Raw genomic sequence first — 16,575 nt, 5'->3', positions numbered from 1 at the left:
GTGAAGGTTACTAAATTCTGCTTAATTTCAGAAGAATGCACAAATTCAGATATCTTAGTTAAAAAAAAAAATTGAAGGGTTTTTCTCCTGAGCTGTAAAACCAACTGATTTTATGTATATAATAAGATAGTGATGTAACCTGAGAAGCAAATGCTGTATATACTAATGCTTCTTTCAATAAATTGATTAAAAAGAGTTTATAAAGCTGAATGAAAGATAAAGACTATGGTAAAAGGAGGGTAAAAAAATGTTCACAGCTTCTAATCAGGTCAGAGAAAATTGTGGAATTACCTTGATTGAGTTGAAGGTTGCCACAGTGTGTACCATCAAACGTGCAGACTGTGTGAAAAGGCAGAAATAAAAAATACAGCATTGAAGTCAACTCTAACCAAAAGCAAAACCAGACTGAAAGAAAAGTCCTTAAAAATCAAATAGAAACCACTAAGAAAGACAATGTAAGTAAATTACAAAAGCAATTAAGAATAATTGGGTGCAATACCTAAGGTATTACAGGGCAGAGTTCACAAGTGAGCATTGTCATGTTAGTGTAAACTGAAGCAAACAAATCTTAATGAGGACAAAGAAGAAGAAATTTAAAGGCAACATTCAATACATGAATTAAAAATCCCCAGAATCTTAGTCATAGTTTGCTAGGTTATTAAAAGACTCTTAGAATTCAATATACATGTTTATAATTTGAAAAAAAAGACTTTAAAAGTCACCAGTTCCTGGTGACATGGCTGCATTTTCTGTCAAAACACTGCATACTAACCTGGTTTCCCCCACATTCACACAGCTTAAAAGATGTACAAGCAGCTATAAGTCTAACAGGGTGGATGCAAGACATAAAACACAGGAATTAAATGTTAGGGAAAACACAATGTTGGATAATTTAAAAAATATTGAAGCAATTTTTGTGCTTTAGCAGGTGACAGCTCTTCCATTGTAAGCCTCTAATGAATGGAGAAAGGCTTCTTCTAACTATTGTAGTAAATGAGCTAGAGATGACTAATGGGATACAGCATATTCCTTACTAAAGGAGTATTGACATAAATGGTTTTGACTTTGAGGAATAAAAACATTTTTGTTGTAGCAAGCAGAAAGCAAAGAACTCATGCAAAGTGAACAAGGGATTATTCAACATCTACTGCCCAGAAACTGGAATCACCCTCATAGTACAAGCTCAAAACTGAACAGAGTTTTGTAGCAGAGACATAAAATCCAGGCGGTTGACAGTTTCTATGGCACAGGAGAAGCAAATGGTCCAAAGAAGATGATGTGCTGTAGTTTTCGTTTCATTTTCTTGTGTGCTACTATGCAATGACACCTACCTTCCAAGGAGAGGCTGTCTTAGAATCAGTTTCATCCTGTTTGAAAACGTGAAGAAACAGCTTTAAAGAGGAAGCAGAATCTAAAACTATCAGAATACAGTAAAAAAGTCTTGAAAATATCTCTGTGTTCAATGCTTAACAAAGTTTATACATTTTTTCATGCAAGTATTTGTATCAGTTTGGGTTATGCTGCTTGCTAAGATCTGTGATGTGGGGCAAGACACTCAGGAAATAAAGGGATCATAGATAATCTTTGAATGTCCATTCAAAGTCATTAGTGAGTTCCATCATGAAAATGAACTACAATTATGGCTGAACTTCTCCTTGTACATCCCAAACCTGTTACAATTGCCACTCCATCCACCTCAGAAATGAACACTTACCCTGGGCATCATCCCATAGACTTCCTGCAAAGGAGACAGGATAAACAATTTGTTATTTTCTAATAGAAAGAATGTTTTTCCCAACATGCTTCGTACTTAGTTGGCACAGGATAAAATTATTTACAGCACAAGTATGTAAAAAGCTGCTAAAAACCCCTAAAAAATGCAAACCAAAAAGGAAAACCCACAAACCCCCTCCACTCAGAAATAAACTCTATTTTATCTCTCTTTTTCCCTAGCCTTCCTCACCTATTTTCCCGCAAATAAATAAAGGCAAAATTTCAAATTTATATGAAGCAAAGTTAATGCATGGATTCTCCATGACTTCTAATATTATTGTAAAGACTTCCCATTGCTAAAGAAAGTAAGGAAACAACTCTAGATGCTGCTGCAATTTGTTCTAGCATTATTAAAAAATATAACTCTAAAGGTCTTCTTAGGATGGTCACACTGGAGAAAAGCCTGAATCCTGCAATGCCAGACAGAGACAACAGACGTAAGAAAGGAGGAAAATCTTTTGCTTCTTAAGATTAGATTAAGGCAGAGAAAAAGAGCACCTGTTGCTGTACTGCTTGCACTTCATCTGCCATCAGCCCTTCTGACTCCAGGTCCTTGGCAACTTTGTTTATATCCTTCAGGCGTGACTCGTTGGCTTTGAGATCCTACACAGAACAGGGAAATATCCCAGCATTAAAATTCACCCAAGCGAAGCACGTGGAACAAGGTGGCTCACCAGGAGAGCTCAGTGTGTGAACAGCAGGAATTGAGCACAGTGAGTTCCCAGAGAGCCTGTGCCAGGGAATCCTAGCTGCCAGATTTTTTTTTCCCCCCATCTCAGGGAAATAACTCTACAGATGGAAACCAAATACATATTTCCTTTCAATAGGAATAGCTTAACTGAAGGTTATGCTTTACACAAACTGAAATTCCTCCAAAGCTTGGCAAGTCTCCACTGCAAGGTGTTGAAAGTTTCAGATCTCTGGGAGCTGGGAAGCATGGAGCAATCTGGGGAATGTTATCAAACTGAAGAGACTTCAATGTGGGATTCTTTAACCTCACAAAATAAAATAAAAAAACCCATATATACCTTCTATGGACCTTTTATGTCCAATCAAAGCCATGTTTTCTACTCAGCTATGAAGAATTGTCATGGATACATGATTGGAAAGCCTGAAGGGAAAGGTCAAAATTAACACACAGATTATGCAGCATCACAACATACCTTCTGAAAATCATCAAATTTCTTCTGCAGAACCTCCACCTGCTCCAGATCAGCACCCACTTCCTCACTGGTGAGAGCTGCTTCCTTCTCATTGATCCACTGCTGGAGCTCATTGGCTTCACGGAAAAGCATGAACTTCTTGCAGCTTTTTTCCAACATGCCTTTACGCTTTTCTCCCAGTTCCAGGAGAGAGTGATACCTGGGACAAGCAGGAAAGGAAAGCAGGGAACAGTCAGATGGAATTGAGTCCAATCACAGGAATTTCCCAAGTCCTGGGGCCCCCAAAATGGGGAATCCCTGAACTTATGCCCTGTTCTGCTACAGGATGAGCTACTCATGTGCAGTTGGGAATGAAGACTGTCCATGTTTCTCCTCCACATGGATTGCACACCAAAATGGGAACTTCCACATGCAACACCTCACTGGGCAAATGCAAACCCAAATCACAGCCTAGGCTGGGATAGGCTCTTAAATCACAGTATCGCTGCAGGGCAGGAATGACTCCATAGGCTCTTACTTGCCAAGAGATATTTTCCTAGAGTACATCAAGTTTGCCATCGGATTTTGAAAATCCACCAGCCTCCAAGCTTTAGGACATAAACTTTTTCACTAGCCATTTTCCAGTGCAAAATCTGCTGAATGTTTAAGTAAGATGTGTATCTTTGATAACACACCTATATTCAACTGGGAAATCCAGGAAACTCATTTCATGGACACTTTTTGTATCTGTGGAATTCTCAACATCACCTTCTTTACATTAGAACAAAGTGAAACCTCAAAAATGTTTAAATTGGTCTGCACAGACAAATAAACCTCTTAAGATCAGCCAGTCATTTAAAACCTCCTTGCAATAAACTAGACACAGGTGACCCCACAAGACCTTTCCCAAGATATTGCTGAAAAAAGAGAAGAGCAGTTTTGTAGTCACTGAAACTGAATTACAAATCTCTCTAGCAAGCCATAATGCCTGTTTTTTAAAAACCTGCATTCAGAAAAATCACACTCTTAATACTCATTCTTACTTTGAGTCTTCCAGAAGATGAAACATTTTAGTTGCATCTGGAAGGGTTTTTTATGTCCTGAATCAGTTTGGACATCAGCCTACCACAGTGATCAACAGCAGCAATTGATTTTCATTATTAAGCATATTCCTTTTGATGTTATTAAATCAAATAATAGCAGACACTACTGAGGTACCTGCAGGGGCCTCAAATGGTGATGTTTTCATTTCCCACCATGAAGCACAAGGGCACATACTGAGCAGCTACAACCTCCCAGCTTGAGGAGTTCAATCCTGCAGCATTTTCCTAACCAACAGCTCAGAGATGACCAAGTCTCCTGAAGAAATCCTCAGTATCCTGGGCTGTAAGATCTATATACCAAACTGATAAATCAGCTCTCCTTTCATGGAAGCAGAGACTTTGTAGCTTCCGTTTACTGTAGTTTAAGAGTGGGCAGAAAGGAACTAAGATTCTTTCATATTAGGTTTAAACAGAAACTTTCTACTCTGACTGTTTCAAAGCCAGCCCTAACTGCAGCTGTTTGCCTGAGCAAACATTAGGTATTAAATACTTGTAATGCTCATAGAGGATCTGGGGCAAAACTCTTTCAGAAGCAGACCTAACTTCAAAGTTGCTTTGCAACATTTGAGAGATTTACATAAAAGTTTCACTTTTAATTTTCAAGAAATGCATTTGCTATGAAAAGCCAGGCACAGCCAACGAACACTGTGACTTTGGATTTCCCAGAAACTTCCACCAGTATGATGCAAACTTGATATCCTTTTCAGGAGACATGAACACGGGTTTCAAAATTTAGTTATTGTTAAAATGAAGAAATAATCACTATATAATGTTTTTTGACTACCCAGCACGAATGTTACTTTATATGACAAACCATGACAGCCCCACCCTTCCCAAACTCTTAAGACATTCAGATGTGATGCAATACTTGATAGATGTATTTTATATATATTTATATAAACAAACTAATATTTCTATCTGCACCTCAGAAAATGCAGGACATGCTTTTAAAGGAAAACAGTCCAGATAGCCCTAAAGCCTCTTTGGTAAGCAAAACCAGCGTGATGGAATAAACATGAACCAACTTAGCAGCACAGAGGTGCCCAGCAAGATAAGAGGCTGGTTATGAAGAACAGAGGAAACGCAGACCACCACATTCATCTAAACTAATCCTCATTGCAGAAACGGCCTCCTTCATGTCTCTTTGGAGCAGCGTTCCCAAAGAAAGAAGCAAAGGGAGAATGAACAGTGACAGTGTGGAGACAGCATGATTTAGGAAAGGGCTAATCCTACTCACAGTTCTTCGACCTGTTTCATACGCAGAGATACACTGCCGACCTCCTTAGTAATGAGAGTCCTGCACAGACAGGGAGCACAGCAAATGCATGCGAAAAATTAGTCAGATTAACAAAAATAATGAAAGCAGCAGCTCCATCCATGGCTGGTCTGTGGTAGGAGATGAGTAAGAGTTCACATTTAAATGGAGAAAATTAGGTGTTGTTCAGAAACAAACAAAGCAAATCAGACCAGGAGTACAATTCATAAGGAAACCTCAGCAGTACAGTTGAGCTCTCTCTATAAGGTCTCTTCATTTCCTCATTATTGTGCCGTGAGATCGGAAACTAAAAGGTGGTCCCCTCTCCTTGGCTCTAAAATAGGGCACCCTGTTCCAGTTACTAAAAGCCATATGCAAACCCATGAAGGGAATTATATTATTAAAATCCTGACCAATGTGCCACAATTTTCCAGCATTTTTTCTTTATGCTGATATAAAGGTTTTTTGTTAAGGGCTGGTGGGGTTTTTTTGTGTGATTTTATTTAATTTTTTTACTTCAAGAGCTAAGGCTAGTAATTATTGCATGGCACTGTAATAACTGATGACTCAACACAACTGAGTGGGAGGAAATTCTCACACGGAATGACAGGGTAGCTGCGCAAACAGACGGGAGTATACAGAAAACTTTCAGCTTTGGCTTTCAAGTGGCTTGATAAGATGAGCCAGCACTCACAGCTATCACCCACAGCCCTTGCTTGAATTAATCTCCAGCCACCATGTGCTTTAAGGTCATTACCAAGCAGCCTTGCAGTTTTCTGTTTGCAATGATATGTTGCTCTTTTAAAAAAGATGATAAATATTGAAAACAAAAAAAAAAAGAAGGGGGCAGACACATTTTAGCTCCTATAATGGCAACAAATATTGGCACCACATTTCAGAATTAAAAGTGATGAGCTAGCAGCAAAGTAGCCCCAGCTTATAAGGAGGGCACCTCCAGAGGCAGCCCTGTATAGGGAGAGCACTGTACTTAATGGAATCAAATTTAAGAAAGCTTTTCAAAGCAGATCGCACATTAAGAAGTGACAACTACATACACGAGAGTTGCTTAGGACATATATATAACTAAGAAACAAGTTTAAGTAGTTAGGTACAACAACAAAAGAAACACATAAAATACTCAAGTCAGACAGTAAGTTGAGCTCTAGTGTCATGAGTTTAACGGTTAAAAATGGAAAAAGCAACAAGAAAATCTAGAGTAGGAATAAAACAACTGAATCTGATGCCTTTGGCAAAGGAGCCCCTTGTTTTGCTCCAATAATTACTCCCTGGTGTAAGAAGCATTAACCTAAGCTGGTGGCAATCTGTGAAGCGAAGGCCAAGCCAGCTAATGCTGGCAGTGTCATATCTCATCAGTTAGATCTTACTGGTTGTCAATTTGCTCCTGTCGCAGTGCTATGCTGCCCTGCTCCTCCAGGAGGTTCTCTCGGGATGCAGACTGGGCAGGATCCAGTTTTTTCACATAGGCAGCTGGTACAAATCCCTGGCGGTCGTTGACTTCCACTTTCCACCAGTCCTGGAAGCAAAAAAACCACAAAACAACCACTGTGAGGCCATCATCAAGCATAAAAAATGCTGGGCAACTGAATGTCGCAAATCAGAGACTTCTATTAACACAAGGAAACCAGTGATGCTCTCAACAGTTTGCTCTTACTGAAGAAATCATTTCAGACAAACTGTCTTTTGAAGACAGAGATCTTACTCCCATGTCTCCCCTTAAATTTGGCCAAAAATTCTTCCATGTCAGGGAATTAAAGTTCTCACAGACATGTACCCTGTCAGTCGCTGGCAGTTGTAGAGGAGTGATGGAAATGAAGAGGTTCAGCTGAAGTGCTGAACGCAGACAAGGGCTAAACGTGTCAAAACCAAACAAAACACACAGCACTGAGGGAGCCAAGCAGCGCAGCAAAGCAGGAGGCCAGAACCCACCTTGTTGGTGCTGTTGAGTAAGGTGAGGATATCTCCCTTCTTCATTGTCACCTCCCGGGGACTCTTCTCCTGGTAATCATAGAGTGCCAGAACGAGCTCTTTTCCAGTTTCATCGTCTGTGGGAGCAACTTGTTGCTAAAAATAAAAGAGCAAAAGAAAAAAATGAGCTGTTCCATGTTTATTATAATCAATGTTGTCCTAGAATAGACTTCAACCTTAGTTAAAGCTACTGTAGAGTCAGTTTAGGTGCTGTCTGGGCTCAAACCATGAAAACCACTGCATTAAATTGTTTTATTTCCAAACAATACAGCTGTCTTGTGATTATAAAAACAGACTGCTAATTTTTTTGAGAAAATCAAGCACAGTCTGCAATAAGCTCTCAAAACCAACAACTGTTATTGAGCTTTGTTTTTACCTTTTGCTGACCCATGAATTTTAGGCATATGATTAGCTTCTTTCCTTACCCTGCATGACTGGGCCTGTTCCCTCAATGCCTGGATGCTGCTGCCGTAAGCGGAGAGATCAGACATCAAAGCTTCATGTTTCTTCAGAAGAGCCTGAAAGTGGATGATAATAACAACATGCACACCTTGCCATTTCACAAATATGCCTCTGCTTAAAATATATACTTTGACTCCACACAAAGGGAACGTGGGTTTTTCAGAGCTGCCAGCCTTGTGACTCTCATGGGAATAATCACTTCTATTTATTCACAGACTAGATAGTGGTCCCAATGCTTCTGGTGCTTTGTCTCTACCTTATCTCAGCAACATTCTTTTGTTCTGACCAGAAATAACTATTTCCAGAGCGACATGGCTAAGTTTAAAGTGTGTCTTTAAACTGCACTTCATGTTGATAAAATGTCAGTCAGCACTGCCTGGGACACGGTATTTGACTGCAGAATGATATCAATAAAACAAAGCCAGACAAAAAAAATTACTTCCAGACTACTGAGCTGCTGAAAACCAGACTCCTACTGGAATGCTCATCCCATGAGGAATTTGCTGATATTATTTTTGTTATACTTAAAAAAAACCAAAACCCTGTAAAAGAGTGAATACAGAGGTAAAGTTTCCTCACAGTTGGTTTAATATACTGAGCAGCAGAACTTCATGTGCAACAGCAACTAAGACACAGGAAAATATGTCATCTTTTGACTAAGAGACAAAATCTTGCCTGATGCAAGAATCTGCCCTCTTTGTTAAGAATCCTGAAATTATCACAGCTCATTTTTTCACCACGGGACAAATCCTCACTGTATTTAGGCAAAATTGATTTAAACAAGAATCTCAAATACCTCAGCAGAGTCTTCATCTTTTCCATAGTCTGTACTGCCTACAATGGGCTCCTTTTCCCTCATCCAGGATTCAGCCTCATTAGCATCAGCAAAATACTGCTGAGCCTGCAGGGAATCCTCCAGGTCCTGCCGACGCTGAGATGCTTTGGCTTTCAGAGAGTCCCACTTCTGGTTTAGCTCATTCAGTTTGATTTTCACATCCTCAGCTGCAAAGTGTCCTATGGAGCAGAAGCAGAGGGAACTGAAGGACTTCAGCAGATAAAACCAATAGATATTAGAAGATTACATGCAATTCTTCAAAGTCACAGAAAATAGACTAATTTAAAGCCTATTTAGACTACAATTATAAAAACGTGACTTAGCTGGTGCTTCTGCCTCAGACTGGAAAACACCGAACCTGTCGATCAAGCTGCACTAGCACATCTTAATCATTAGGAATGAGACATCAGAGCATTTCTCAATGATGAAACAGAAAAGGTCATCTCTTTCCAGAGTTCTGGCAGCACATAAATATTATTTCAGACCTTCAGCTTTTTTTTTTTTTTTTTGTATTTTCATGTTAAGAACACCCAGTCAGAAATAAAGATGCCTATTCATTTAAAAGCAAGAATTACTGTCTTTCTAGAGAATTCTCTCTCACATCACGACTATGTACCTCTGATAGAACCCTTTAACAGATTTAATTACAGAGACTAAATACAATAGGCACAAAATGGCTAAACAAGTGTTCATCAAGAGTAGACAGAGATCTGTCAAAATTATGACAAGTTCCCATCTAGGAACCCATTTTTATTTTCAGGTGAAAGGATGACCAGCTCATCCTGCTAGCAGGTATCTGCCCATTACCAGGATAAAATCAGGCAAAAATTCTTATCTGTCTTGGGCCAGAGAACAAAAGACTGTGCCAGAGTTAAAAAATATTGAAACATACCTTCTTCCACCATAGCATTTCCCTTCTGTGTGACTGCTTTAATGCGAGGCTCGTGGCCTGCAATTTCTGCCTGCAGAGCCTGGTGCTTCTTTAGCAGATTCTGGACACCAATTAAGTCCTTGCCTGAAAGATACAAAATAATTAATCAGCTAAATCAGAGTCACTAGATGAAACAAAAAATTCAAGGCAGCTGCGGCAGCACTACACAATCTTGCACAGGGAGAACTCTAACACTGAAAAGATACCAGGATGGACCAACCTCTGTTTGTTGAAGCTGCAATAGGTTCTTTTTCTCTAATCCAGGTCTCTTCATCCTCAATGTCACGGAAAAGCTGCTGCAGGCGAAGAGAATCTGCGAGTTTCTGCTTGCGAGCTACCATGGGGTCCTTCAGAGCTTCATAACGAGCCACTAAAGCTTCTTGTTTCTTCTTGATATTGTCAGCATCAAAGTGCCCTGCCTCCTGGAACTGGCGTGCCTGGATGGTAATACCATCTATCCGATCCTAAAATTGATCCAGCAACAGCATTAGGTCAGAATTTCTGTGAGGTGGCTGCAGTGACTGAGAAGTTCATTTCTATTAAAGTTATAAAGATTTAATTTTAGAGACATACAAGTTATGTTTCAATTCAAAATTATTTTTGATAAGCAAACTGTAAAACTCAAAGCTAAAAAAATATATAAAAAACCAGACCTGCTAATGTCTCTGACTGAGCATATCTGAAAATATCATCTTTTAAGTGAACAGATCTGAAAAGGCAGGAATAAAAATTATTTCCCATACCTGATGGGCAGCAACATCTGCCTCCAGCAGCGCGTGTTTCTTCTGAAGATTCTGAACATTAGTAAGATCTTTTCCGTAATCATCAGAAGCCAAGTGTCCTTCTACTTCATACAGCCAGAGCTCAATGTCCTCCACATTGCGATTAAACTGCTGCTGCTGATTGGCTTCTCGCAGTTTTATGCCTGAGAGAGACGTGGAAGAGGAGAACAGAACCAGGTGAGTGAAATGGAAACTGAAGTTAACTCATTTCCTGTCTTATCCCAGCTAAACTCTAGAAATTCGCCCATATTCTTCTGGGCAAGTCATACCTTTGAGCTCAGTGGCCTCCAGAAGTTTCTTCCACAAGCTGATGACTTCGTTCATGCGAGCTGCCACCTCATCGGACGCGTAGTGCTTGACATCAATCAGCTTCTGGCCAGCTTTCTCCAGGGCATCGATACGACTCTGGTTAGCAGACAGCTCTGCTTCAAAAGCCTGGTGTTTCTGAACTTTACCCTGCAAGTTCGATGGATCCTGCAGACGAAGAAAGAAATAAAACATTCCAACACAAAATCAGTACCCAAAGGTCTCTGAAGAATTTTTGAAATTGGACTACATTCATAGCCGTGCCATGGTGTTTAACCAGAGGACCTGGTGCCAAAAATATGCCTTAAATCAGAATTTTTAAGCTATTGGATAAGCACAATTATTACACGATGGGAAAATGCCTCTTGGGGTAAGGAAGAAATTACACAATTCCTCCTGCTGTCATTAATACCATCGACTATCAGCAACATTTTGGCTGATAGTTGCTTTGTGTCATTAGACTGATTAAGCTCGGTACTGCCTTAAAAGCATTCCTACCATTCATCTTTGTGTTTACCTTGTAGGCCTCATCAGTTGCAGTTTTCATCTTTTCATTAACCCAACTCTTGAGCTCATCAGAATCTCGGAAAAACTGCTGCAGATGGAAAGAATCCGCCAGCTGAGCACGGCGGTGCATGGCTCTTTCGTGAAGGGCATTTCGGCGGCTCAGCAGCTGAAAAAAAAAAAAGAAGTAAAAGGTTTTTAAATTCTTCAAGCTCGTAAGAACCACCACCATACCCCTCTTGGGATGACTCCACTGACTTATCCTATACTGAAGTCAAACCATGTAAAATAATAAAGCAGAACAAGATTTAAAGTCTACAGTTCAAATGTATTTTGGATACTTACAGCATCTCTGCGTGTAGCAACATCCTCCATGGCATAGTGGTTGTTCTGAATCAACTTAGTAGCAAACTCATCTAATGCCTAGAGGGAAAATAAGTTTCCATTTATTTGGTGTAATAGAAATTGTGTGCGTGCAAATTTGCTTAGTATATCAATTCCCCAAGGTTTATCACAGTAGAACTGGCAGAAAGCCATTAGCAGATCTATCCTTACACCCTTTTCTCTCTGTACCCTCACCCTCTCCATGTGGAAGAGTGCAGATTTTTGACAAATATTCATCCACCTGTGTGCTGGTATGATAAGAAAGCACCAGGTTACCTGGCTCTGAGACAGAAATCAAGCCCTGTCCCACACCTTTTCCACTATTTTCCATTTTTGAGACAATACCTGTTATTTAGAGCTAATACATCCCACATAACAGAAGACCACTCTGCAAAGCAAACCCCACCCTTTACCACCCTCTTAGCAGTGTCTCCTCCCCAGTCAATAAATGCCCCTTTTTCATTACTTGTCCATTTAGTCATGACCTAATGTCAACATCTTACTGTGATTTTCTCCTCTTGGGCACTTAGGGATTTCTCAAAGTCTTCATGCTTCTTTAGAAGAGCCTCCACACTGTCCAGGGAATCACCAAGGTCTTCATTCAGCAGAAATGCCTGAAGTAAAGGCACAAACATATTTTTGTGTTTCCATACTCAGGTGCTCTAAGTGAGCTCAGGCACAGCCAGGGATATTTCCTGCCACATATTATTACTGAAAGGTGAAGATGGCATACTGACATGGTGTTTGCTTTATGCTTCTCACAGCCAATAATTCTTTTTAGCTTCTTATTCAACCAGCATTTTACAAGAGTTAACACACACAAAAGCCACATCAAGCCCACTTGTCACAGCTCATAGTTTCAGCGTTAGATGGAAACAGCCATTTCACCATTTCAGGCAGTCAGATAAATAACTCTGCACAGCACCCACTCGCTCGTGGGTGTTTATGGCCCTGCCAGCAGGCAATACCAATTGCTTAAGCTTACAGAAGACTACCCACAAATTAAAGTTCACCATACCAGGAGAATTCAAAGATATGCACTCACTTCTTGTTTGCTCATCCAGTTGTCAACTTGTTCAGTGTCTCTGTAGAAAAGCTGCAGGTCCATGCACTGCTCATACTGCTGCCTGCGGAGCTCCCACAGTTCCAGCAAGGCAGACCTTTCATCTGAGAGGATGGTCAGCTAATTGATTGGGAAGAGGAATATATCAGAATTTTATTGAACACTCTAGTTCACTTCCATCTCAATGTAAAATCAAATTATGACTCTAAAAAAGTGGTTAGCGCTGAATTGAAAATGACCTCCTGTGTAAACAATAAAATCTCCAGTTCCTGATGTGATCATCCTTTTAAATTAAGGGACACAGAAGAAAGAGACAAAATTCTTCTAGGAGCTCATGCTCTCAACTCACCTTTTCTTTAACTTCATCAGAAGCATAGTGTCCAGCAGAGAGCAAAGCCTGGCCTGACTCATCAGCAGATTTGAAGCTGTCTTCATGGGCATCGATTTCTCCCTACGGAAGGAGATGTGAAAAAACTGTTACCAAAATTTATCTTAGCAGAGTGTCAGAATTACCCTACAATGCACATAAGGTAGGTATAAACTCCTACACTAAAATGAAACTAAGAATTTATTTGAGCCATATTCTTTCTGCCTAATTATAGGAATTTGTCATGACGGAGAACTGAAACAATTGTCAGTCCAACTGGCTGCTATCAGGCCTATCTTTTATAAAATATTATCATAAGCATTCTTAAATACTTAATATGTATCTGCCATCTAGAAACAATTTAAAAATATTAAATCAAGACAGCAATCTAATATTGTGTTAGTTGCATAATCAAAGCATTCCAGTGCCACAGTACTGACTCAGAGACTGTTAGACATACAAATCAGAGGCTTGCTGACTGGATTTGGCTGTATAAGCACTCTACCTTATGTTCCTGATGTCTGTCCAGAAGGGCTTCTGCCCCAGCCACATCATTGGCAAGTTCATCAGCATTTATCAGAGCCTTCATCTCAGTCACCCAGCTGGTGAGGTCTCGGAAGTCTGCGAGAAAGCGCTGCAGCCTTAGGTAAGCAAAGGAAAAAATGATTGGGAATAATTAATTTGCAGAGTTTCTCTCCCCTTTCCCCAAAGAAAGGGTTACAAACAAAAGCTGTTCCCCAGACAGAAATAAAAAACACAAAAATGTGCTCAGAATATTAAATAACTAAATATGCTTGCAGTCAAAAATCAGTCTTTTGAAGTTATAAAAATGTTGGGTTCTAAATCAATGTCTCTGAGATACAATATAAGTTATATCTAAAATGTAAGTAAAATTAATATTCCTAACTATACACTGAGGACAACAGAAATCAAAATACAGTTTTCAAGATAATCCACAGGGCTGCTTCTGGCACAACCATAACAGTGTGGGGGGGAGGGAACTGACAGAAAATTTTGACTGCACATGCCTCAGCCTTAAAACAAGCAAACAAATCCTCAAATTCCTTCCAGAAAGCCTTTAGTTGTTTCCTTTGGCATATGCTTAACACTTATCAGCAAAAGTGATCAGTTTCTGCTTCTATTACATTTGCTGTTAATTGCTCTGAAGAGACTATGGCAGGGAAGGTAAAGGAAAAGTTTATTCGTGTGGGTCTCCACTGCCAAGAATTCCACATCGTGGGAAGGAACAAAGGGCAGAAAAACAAAACTAGAAAGGATGTAAACTAACCACCATACCAGAATTAGTTTGTTTTTAGTATGGATTCTCAACAGTGATCTAACAAGTTATGTTTCAGAGACCAGGTTAGTACAGACACAAGACTGGATGAAGACAAATCCCACAGCAAAGAAAAACCTACCACAGAAACAGGGAATTCATTTGGTCTGGGACAATATATCAAACAATATCTCATACTTCAGTCTTCATAGAGACTCTTAAAGACTAGTGAACAGATGTGTAACAAAAGTATTAAAAAAGAGGGTTTTTTCAGAAAACTGAAACACAGTCAGATAATGTACTTCAAAATGCATGCCTCAGCTCAGATGGAGAAAATAGCCAATGTCCTAAAACATCTATTTTCATAGCTGATCCACACCCAGAGAATGACAAAAAGCTGCAGTAACTTTTCAATCACATAAATATTTGTTTAATTACAAGAAGTTAGTGTAAAATAGAATTTGGTGAACAAGACTGCTCTGAAAGCACCAGAATCATCCCAAAATTTTGGAAACGGCACCCCTTTCTTCTCCTTCCACAAGCCCTCTCTGAAATGTGAACAAGGAGGAAAGCACCGCTGTCCTGCTGCAGTGCCCCACCTGTAGGAGTCGTTGAGGCGAGCGTGCCGCTCCGCTGCCAGCGTCCGGATCTGTTCCCAGTTGGCAATGAGCTCCTCCCGTTTCACTTGAATTTGGGAAGCATTTATTGGGTGAGACTGCTGCAAACGGTCAGCTTCTGCACACAGGGCCTTCACCTAAACCCAGGCACAAACTGTGAGTGAGCTTCCAGCCTCCGACAAGCTGGAGACCTCGTTTAGACTGCAGGTAAAATCCATCTCACAGGGGTACCTTATCTTCCAGAGCTGCCAGGTCTCTTTCCAGGCCTTCGTGCTTGCGCAGCAACGCCTGCACACTGGCTAAGTCTCTGCCAAAATCATCTGAGGCCATCAACTGCCCTTTCTCTTTAATCCAGCTGATTGTTTCATCCACATCCCTTCAAAACAAAGCACAAATTGAAAGCAGTTTGTCTCGCATGGAAAAAGGAAGGAAGCAGGATGTGTTCCCATACCTGTGCCAGACATATTGGCATACAAACCCACATAATATAAACACTGCAGCCAACTACAAACATCCTTTAGAAAACAAATAAATCAACTTTGTTTGCAGATCAAGAAACTTCGAAGCACATTTACAGGCCACTGTCACCAGATGCAAACAAGGAATTACAGCACCACTGAGCACTGTCATGGAGTGCATCCACTTCCCCCTCTGGACCCTTCTCCAACTTAATTACAGCAAATCTCAAAATGCTGCAGATGGAGATGAGAATAGAAAGACATTGCTCAAAGCCTCCAGAACAATTGGGCTGACATCCCATAAAAAAACACATCCCATTTAAGGCTCATCTAGGACAGAACCAGAGGGGAAAAGCCCTCAGAGGAAAGGAGAGCAAAACTGCCATTTCAGGAATGAACACAAAGGCCAAGTTCTGAAAAGCTCCATCAGAATGACCATTTTAAAGCAATTGTAGAACAACAAGGTCTTCATTCAGCAAGTCATGCAGAAGAGCAAAGCAAAGCCATAGGAGACAGTAGCTCTTCTCATACTACTGCGTGCAGCTGAATGCATCATTAAACACCCACACAAGGGTTACATCATCCAGCAGATCCAGCCAAGTTCATACCTGTTGAAACGTTGAACTTCAGCTGCCCCAAAGAGTTTTCCTTGCCTCTGAAGGGCAAGCCCCTTAAGACGCTGCCAACTTGCATTTACTTCATCTTGTTTGGACTTTATCAGTTCCTCTTCAGGGTGTGTTTCCTGGCAAGCAAAGGAAAAATGCTATTTTCTTTCGTATGTTCTTTGGTTTTACATCCACTGCCAGAATGCTGCTGGTCTTCAAGAGATCAATTTATAATTACTGTCCTTTCCAGATGATCACCTAATTCAATAGTTTCCCTGAAATTTCACTGTGCAAACATTCAATACTCCTGTAGTGGTTTCCCTATATACTAATTAGTCCATGGGAAGAGGGCTATAAACAACATCTTCTTATTGCCTGGAATGAAACACTTTCTGCCCTGCCTCCATCCTTGATCAGGCCCCAGATACCAAACCAGAAGAGATATTAAACCTCCTTGTCATCCAAGGGAAATAAATTTAACCCCAATATGAGAGTTTCTCTCACTAATCACCACTCTCCACATTTTCAGGAACATTCCTAGATGGGGCAGTTGTTCACGCTGTTCAGCAGAAGAACAAGTGAATCAAAAAGTGACCATTTAAGGTGAAGATAGCCGAGTACCCACGTGGAGCAAAGCTTAAAGATCTGCCCCAAACCAGGGGGGAAAGAAGGGAACTTACAGAAAAATGTTTGCTGCAATAACTGACTTGCCAAGAGAGATCTTCA

At 40.3% G+C, this 16,575-nt stretch overlaps 1 protein-coding gene across 3 annotated transcripts in view; it reads right to left on the bottom strand.

Annotated features, from left to right (window-relative positions):
* SPTAN1 (spectrin alpha, non-erythrocytic 1) overlaps positions 1-16,575 on the bottom strand; it is a 45,884-nt gene that overhangs the window by 17,531 nt on the left and 11,778 nt on the right. For all 3 annotated transcript variants that reach the window (XM_066201514.1, XM_066201513.1, XM_066201515.1), the window contains exons 6-28: positions 15,853-15,986; positions 15,018-15,162; positions 14,769-14,923; positions 13,399-13,534; positions 12,876-12,977; positions 12,509-12,646; positions 11,967-12,077; positions 11,425-11,502; positions 11,093-11,248; positions 10,539-10,743; positions 10,231-10,412; positions 9,708-9,951; positions 9,449-9,571; positions 8,518-8,735; positions 7,685-7,777; positions 7,221-7,355; positions 6,659-6,807; positions 5,256-5,315; positions 2,937-3,135; positions 2,272-2,376; positions 1,715-1,738; positions 1,332-1,367; positions 292-339 (exon numbers count right to left, since the gene is read on the bottom strand). In XM_066201514.1, coding sequence (XP_066057611.1) covers positions 292-339; positions 1,332-1,367; positions 1,715-1,738; positions 2,272-2,376; positions 2,937-3,135; positions 5,256-5,315; positions 6,659-6,807; positions 7,221-7,355; positions 7,685-7,777; positions 8,518-8,735; positions 9,449-9,571; positions 9,708-9,951; positions 10,231-10,412; positions 10,539-10,743; positions 11,093-11,248; positions 11,425-11,502; positions 11,967-12,077; positions 12,509-12,646; positions 12,876-12,977; positions 13,399-13,534; positions 14,769-14,923; positions 15,018-15,162; positions 15,853-15,986 — 2,976 coding nt within the window. The remainder of the gene's footprint in view (positions 1-291; positions 340-1,331; positions 1,368-1,714; positions 1,739-2,271; positions 2,377-2,936; positions 3,136-5,255; positions 5,316-6,658; positions 6,808-7,220; positions 7,356-7,684; positions 7,778-8,517; positions 8,736-9,448; positions 9,572-9,707; positions 9,952-10,230; positions 10,413-10,538; positions 10,744-11,092; positions 11,249-11,424; positions 11,503-11,966; positions 12,078-12,508; positions 12,647-12,875; positions 12,978-13,398; positions 13,535-14,768; positions 14,924-15,017; positions 15,163-15,852; positions 15,987-16,575) is intronic.

The sequence above is a fragment of the Chamaea fasciata genome, unplaced genomic scaffold (assembly GCF_029207755.1).
Source record: "Chamaea fasciata isolate MVZ Bird 193981 ecotype frontalis unplaced genomic scaffold, bChaFas1.0.hap1 SCAF_20, whole genome shotgun sequence".
Lineage (NCBI taxonomy): Eukaryota > Metazoa > Chordata > Aves > Passeriformes > Sylviidae > Chamaea > Chamaea fasciata.
This window is presented reverse-complemented; position numbering and strand designations above follow the sequence as displayed.